Source organism: Haliaeetus albicilla, chromosome 22 (genome assembly GCF_947461875.1).
Source record: "Haliaeetus albicilla chromosome 22, bHalAlb1.1, whole genome shotgun sequence".
In the NCBI taxonomy this organism is placed as follows: domain Eukaryota; kingdom Metazoa; phylum Chordata; class Aves; order Accipitriformes; family Accipitridae; genus Haliaeetus; species Haliaeetus albicilla.
In genome coordinates this window covers 22,746,881-22,753,424 of record NC_091504.1, presented here as the reverse complement: position 1 = coordinate 22,753,424, position 6,544 = coordinate 22,746,881, and the positions used below count along the sequence as shown (strand labels likewise).

At 54.1% G+C, this 6,544-nt stretch overlaps 1 protein-coding gene across 1 annotated transcript; it reads left to right on the top strand.

The window, feature by feature from the left end:
- Window positions 1-514: 514 nt before the first annotated feature.
- Window positions 515-5,937, top strand: TNFRSF13B (TNF receptor superfamily member 13B). Its single transcript, XM_069810377.1, has 4 exons — window positions 515-654; window positions 1,747-1,863; window positions 2,489-2,740; window positions 4,206-5,937. Exons 1-4 carry the CDS (start codon window positions 516-518, stop codon window positions 4,478-4,480), a joined length of 783 nt encoding a protein of 260 aa, XP_069666478.1. The 5' UTR covers window position 515; the 3' UTR covers window positions 4,481-5,937.
- Window positions 5,938-6,544: the final 607 nt, after the last annotated feature.

Here is a 6,544-nt window from a genome sequence, read left to right as displayed (position 1 = left end):
AAAACCAGGTTTCGTTATGATGCCAGAACACCAAAGGGAGATGTCAGAAATTACACACAAGATGGCACAGACTGCCCTGACGCCACAGAGGAATTCAGAAATTTCCAGAATTAAAAATTATTTCAGATGAAGTTGCCAGTGGTCATTCTGGTGGTACTTCTGTTATTTTCAGAAAAGCATATAAAAGACAGGAGTGGTTCCCACTGCTCTTACTCCTGCAGGCAGATGCGTGCATCCCCAGACCCTTGGGGTACAGCACAGGGCCACCTATAAGCCAGGGTGGTCTCCCTGCACGTCCCGAGGGACCAGCACAGGACATGCTCACATAGGGTTACAATTTGAAGAGCTTGCTAAGCCTGAAGCAGGTTTTGCTGTACGTTCTTGCCCGAGCCTAGGACCAGAGAGGGTTGGGGCACAGCTGGGCATCCCCCTGCGAGGGGTCCCAGCCCCAGCAAAGGGACCAGTGGTGGCCCGTGGTGGCCACCCCATACCTACTTGCCTCTCATTCCACAGCCATGGATGGGACAGACATCGAGTGGGATGCCATGAACAACTGCACCGATCAGCAGTACTGGGACACCCTCGTCTGCCAGTGCATCCCCTGCAGCCTCGTATGCGGCCAGCCCACAGTGAGGAGGTGTGCTGCCCTGTGCGGTGAGTGCCGGGCAGCCCTGCGGAGCTGTCCTTGGATCCAAGCAGGCAGCGAAGGGACAAAGCTGGGAGGGGGGATCAGGCCCCGCGATGAACCATGGGGCAGGCTCTGAGCCAGCTCAGCTTAACAGAGCTTTGAGCCAAAAATGCTGGGGAACGTGATGGCTTCCCAGCGATGGGCTGGGTCTGGCAACAGCTCAGCACAGACCGAGATCAAGTTGCCCATGTGTCTGTCCTGCTGCTTTCTGGGGTCACGGGGAGACTTCTCAGAGCTGCATCAAGGCTCGTATCCCCCATCGGTGACACCCCACTCTCCAAAGGCAGGGCGCTGAGACACATCAGGTTCAGCTGATGTGGATAATGACAAACTCGAGCTGTAGGTTTGCAAGGCTGTACTGCGAGCCTTGTGCTGGGGCAGGCACCGAGGTGTAGCAATGAAAGGTGGGAAGAAGGAAAGGAGACTGATGTACTTTGCACCCAAACCCTGTATGCAGCCCTACGCATGGCCCCTTCCCTCCCCAGCGAGCCGCAGTCCAGGACTGCTGCACCCTGTCCTAGGGCGCAGGGGACCCAGCCCTGCATGCTGCATGCAGCGACAAGTCACATCTCCCTGTTGAGGCTAGGAGATGCCATCCCTAGGGTCCCGAGCCAGTGCTCAGGCAGGTTTTGGTATGTCCCAAAAACCCATGCAAGCCCCAGGGCAGCAGCAGCAACAGCTCTAAGAGAAGCAACGAGAAGCTCCCTGCCGCAGGTGGGTACAGCTGCACATGTCTGGCTGCCTACCATCCCCTCCCCGCGCAGCTGCCAGCCAATGCCTTCCCCCAGTTTTCATCATACGGCCAAACACCACCACAAATCTTGTGGATCTGTCACCCTGCCAGCCCTTGAGATGTTGTCGACACTTACAGCAGCGTGCAGGTCTTGCCCTGTGCCCGTCAGAGCCGGGAGCTCATTCAGAGCGGCCACGGGCTCCTCCTCGCATGAACCCAGGCGCTGGGAGCGGTGGGAAGGCAGCGGTTTGGGACCCTCGTGCTCAAATGGCAGGGGAGGAGGACACACTCGGGACACTGTGTTCATCTCTGTCCCCTCCTGCAGCATCCAGGGACTGCAACAGGAGAGCCGGCTTCTACTACGACGAGCTCCTGAAAAAGTGCATCAACTGCACCACCATCTGCGGGCAGCACCCGAGGCAATGCGCCCCGACCTGTGAAAGTAAGGCTGCACATAAGGGCAGGCAGAGCAGGGATGCAGGGCAGGACCCCCCAGGGCTGGGCTGGAAAAGGAGCCAGGTTATGGGACCAAAGTTAGGAAAGGGGCAGCAAACCCCCTTCTCTTCGTCCTGGGGGGGTTGCGTGGTTGTGCGCTGCCATGGGACTGGGACCGGGGAAAAGAAAAGCAGAGCATCTGCCTCTCTCCTGTTTTCTTTGTCACACAACTCCATCATGCAGTGTGTTTTACAGACCTGTCCTTTGGCTCTACCAGCCAGGAGCAGCATCAGCCGTTGAATTTCTCACCTTGCTGAGCTGCCTCCAGCCCTTGGGGAGGGGGAGCGGGAGGAGACGGGTTATTTTCCCTGAGATCTGCAATTCCCACATTGGGGTTGAGACACGATCACTGGAGAAGGGGGAAGAGTGGGAATGGGGGGTGGGAAGGGATCTCCTCTACCTCGCCATGGAAGAGAAACGCAAGCAAACACAGGCGGTGCATAGCTGCTTTCAAATTCTTTCCAAGAAAGAACGCGCGAGTGCTATTAGCGCTCTCCCTATCAGAAAGTCAACAGCGTGAAGCGTGTACCCGAAGGGTTTCTAAGCACAACTCATCTCTGCCTGGCCCACAGCGAGTGCCCTGGCGGCCACCCCCCCTCCGCCGGCCGCCCTGGTCACGGCTTCGCCGCCCACGGCCGTGCTGGAGCAGAAGGTGTGCGTGGAGCAGGAGCCGTGGCTGGTGGTGTACCTGCTGCTGGGGCTCTGCCTCTGCGCCCTCATCTGCTCCCTTCTCCTGGGCTGGACCCACCTGCGGAGGAAGGGAGAGGTGGTCTCCTGCCAAGCCAGCGCTGGGACCTGCCACCGCAGGGAGGACTCCGCCAAAGGTGAGTGCTGGCTGCACTGGGGGGACTGGGAGGGGATGGGGAAGCTTGTGGTGGACGGGCTCCCACGTACCGCTGGGAGGGACAGAAAGCAGAGACAGTTTGTAACAGGGGTAGGGAGGAAAAGTAAAGCCAGGGACATGCAACGTGGTTCAGTCTGAGCTTGGAAGCGGAGCAGGACTGGAGCCCTGTGCCCCGGTTCTCCACCGTAACCCTCTTCTCAGCCGCTCTCTTGCAAAGTCACAGACACAGCTTCCCACTGCCACGCAGGGGCTGGAGCTGCACCGTCAACCAGTAACTCCGGTCTCCATCCAGAGGCCAAGAGGCAGCCGAGCTGTGGGGAGGAGGAGTTGCAAAAAGCCAACCCTCTTCCAAAATGAAGCACCTTTCCAAGGAAGACCCAGGGCTTTCGTGGCAATTGCAGCTCCGGTTTCCTTCACTCGTGGCTGTGCTGGGGCTGCTTTGGGGCCAACTGCTGCCTGGCAGGCTACTTGCTCCTTCAAACAGGCTAATGATGCAGCCCGTCTGCTGAATTATCTTGCAGCATCAAATGCCAAAGTTTTAGCTCTGCAGCCAGAGGGGTTTCACAAGTCTTTGCTTTAGGGAGAAAAGATAGGGAAAGGATAACATGCAGTAAGTCAACATAGAAAATGTGTTTTTATTCTCCCTCTTCCTTTCCTCCCTTGCCTTTAAAAATAAAAAGGTCTGTCTACCTGTTTATGTACACACATACATATTTACATATGTACACTTCAAAGCTAGTCATGCTGGATGTCAAAAAATCACAGAGGAAAAGCCCACGAGCCGGCATGTGGCTCGGAGTCACGCTCCAGCAGAACTGTAATTCAAGCCATTCCTATCTGCTTTGGCTGAAGGACGCAGTGGCACTGAACGTTCACTTTTCAGGGAAGCCGCCAGGTTCAAAGTGATTTACTGTGTGCTTTGCAATACCCCAAGTCTAACCTTGCTCATGAGATGTCAGATGATGGAGCAGAGCCCTTTGACAGCTAGCGTCCAGCCTGCAGATCATTGTGGGTCCCTTGAACCGGCCGTGGGCAGCCAGCCTGCCACGCTGCACTTGCCAGAGCTCTGGCACCTCGCACAGCGCTGCGCCATTGCATTTGCACATGCTGCAAAAGCAGCATTTAACAAAAAGACAATTTACATGTAACATTATAAGTATTACAATTGCTTTAGCGCTTAAACCTCCAGCTTTCCTGTTCAAGGGACTTTCCCATTTCCTCCTCAGATCTCACCTCCCAGGGTGGCAGGACTAGGTGTGAGCACGTAGGCGATGCATTACATACAACACACAGAGACGTGGGCTTTTTCAAAGTGATGGGAGGTGGATGTCCTCGCCAGTTCCAGGACCAGCTCTTTATAGGCTCTAGTGCGGCACTGCAAAGCATTTCTTGGGTAAAAGGTGCTCTGAAAAATCCTTAAGCTAATACACATAGTTTATTTGCAGATCGTCTGGTGGAAGCGGGCAGGGTTGGTGATGGATCCACTGGCAGCAGGGTCCCAGAGCCGGTAGAAACCTGTGGCTTCTGCTTCCCTGGACACGGCTCTGCTGTACAAGAGACCAAATCATGCCACAGCACCTCCTATCACATAGGGGAAAGAGCTGCTCCCTCTCACATCGGGATATGCAGCATGGGAAGCGCTGGGGCCATTCCCAGCCCTGGCGATGGGCACTTCAAAATCATATGTTCTCCTTCACAAGAGAAGACGCCCATGGCATGACCGTAGTGAATATTCCTGCACGGGATCAGAAAGGAGGGATGCTCCCTCTGCCCCCAAAACACAGCTGCTTCACCCTCCGTTTCCAGTGACTGTAACAGCTTCTACCAGGACCAGCAGACCTGGCACAGTCTTTGCCCAAGGGCTGTAGGCTACAGACAGTGCTGTTTTCTTCCACTCGGGAAATGAAATTCTCATTATTCTTCTGTCACTGGGAGCGCACAAGTCGCTTGCCTTTTAGCTGTGTCTTCATCCTCTGACCTGACCTCTGCAAGCTCCTCCGTGCATCCCGTTCATTGGGAGTGATGTTTCATTGGAGCTTTTCATCCTGGTTCCACCATCAGCATCACTTTGTCTCTGCAAAGGGTGTTGATGCAGAGCCAGGATCAGACTGTGGTGTCCATCAGTCCCCACGGAGAGCACACCTTTCCCTGCTTGAAAACTCTACCGCGTAACACAAGTGATTTACAAGCAGAGCTGTAAGCATCTCAAACATGGACTCAGACCTAAGAAATTACTCGTGGAAGTTATAATGACCACTGAATGCCACTGCCATGCTCTCAAGAGTGGCGTGTTTTCTGATTTTAACAGACTTTTCTTTGCAGGACAGAGTATTTGGTAAGACACAATGTGGAAAGCTCTGCTTGGGAGGGGAGAAGAGGTCATGGGTGATGGCGAGGCTTTGCCTTGCGGTGGGACATGACACTGCATGGGAGGAGCTGGGACAGGCACCATAATCCCCAATGGAATTGGGTTTAAATGTGAAAGCTCATCCAAGGCTGAGAACTTTCTAAGAGACTGGATTTATGTATGTCTGGTAAAAGTGATGAACCAGCTAGAGATACAGCTGCTTTGAGGGAAGATTTTAGCTGACCTGGCTTTGAAAGCTACTATGGAAAAATAGGGGTTTCAACATGTAATTTGAAGTTCTCATTTTCCCTAAAGGAGAGTGTAGGAATTTTTTGCTTGGTGAGAAATCACACCTGGTAGGAGCTCATCCCCTCCACTTCCTCAAACTAGAGCTTCAAATTTGAAAGAATAAATATGAGTCAATGTATGTACAAGTTAGCACTGGCAAAGTAGACAGCTGGAGAAAGCATGAGTAGATAGTTCTAACAGACTCTGTCCCTTCATATTATATATTATATATTTCTTTAAAGGTCAATGTTTTCTTATCACTAAAGAAGACACCACCGGGGGGTGACCATGACAAAGCCAGTGCCACGAGTGATGTCTGGTCACAAAGCAGAAAGGTGTTAGGACCACATGAAACCCTTTAGGACAAGAGAGTGCAAAAGGCGGTTTAAGGTGAGGACTAAGAGCCCATGCGTTGGTCCAACAGCTGGTACGTGGGGCAAAGTTTGGCTGTCTTGAATTGCTCCAGGAACCGACCTGGCAATTCTCTGTCTTGTTATCCTTGCATATTGCCTTTCATCTCTTACCTCTGTTATCGAAGTCCTTATCCCACAACAGCACCAGGGACGAGTTCTGTATTGTGCTGCATTTGCATCCAAGGGGAGAAAATAAGCCTTTTCAAAACCGAGATCTCGTTTTACTCACATGGGCCTCCTAAACACGACGGGTGAGCCCTGAAGGCCACCACCCCGCGGTGCGATGGGGAGAGCAAGGGCTTACCCACATGTGCGGAGAACGAAACGCAGACCCCGGCCATCGGCAAGGCTCTGGCAGGGAATGATGACAGCAGCAGCCTCCGATGGCTGATTCCCCCCCACCCCCGGACCTCCACCTGCTGAACCTCTCACACTCCGGTCACCTCCCACCCCATCAGCCTGAAGACCCTCTTGGCCTCCCACTCCATCCTGGCATCGCCTCTCACAGTAAACCCCCTGGGGCCTCCAACTCTGTAACATCATCTTCCGTGGCCTTAGCTCCTGTCGTTCCCCCCCCCCCCCCCCCGTGGAATCTGCTCCAATGGCCTCTGGTGTCATGGTCAGTTCCCGTGCTCTCCTGCCCCACGGCCTCAGCTCCCGTAGTCTCCAACACCACAGCCCCAGATACCACGGTATCGTTAGCATCCCGATCCCTCTAAACCTCCAAAAGTCTTTC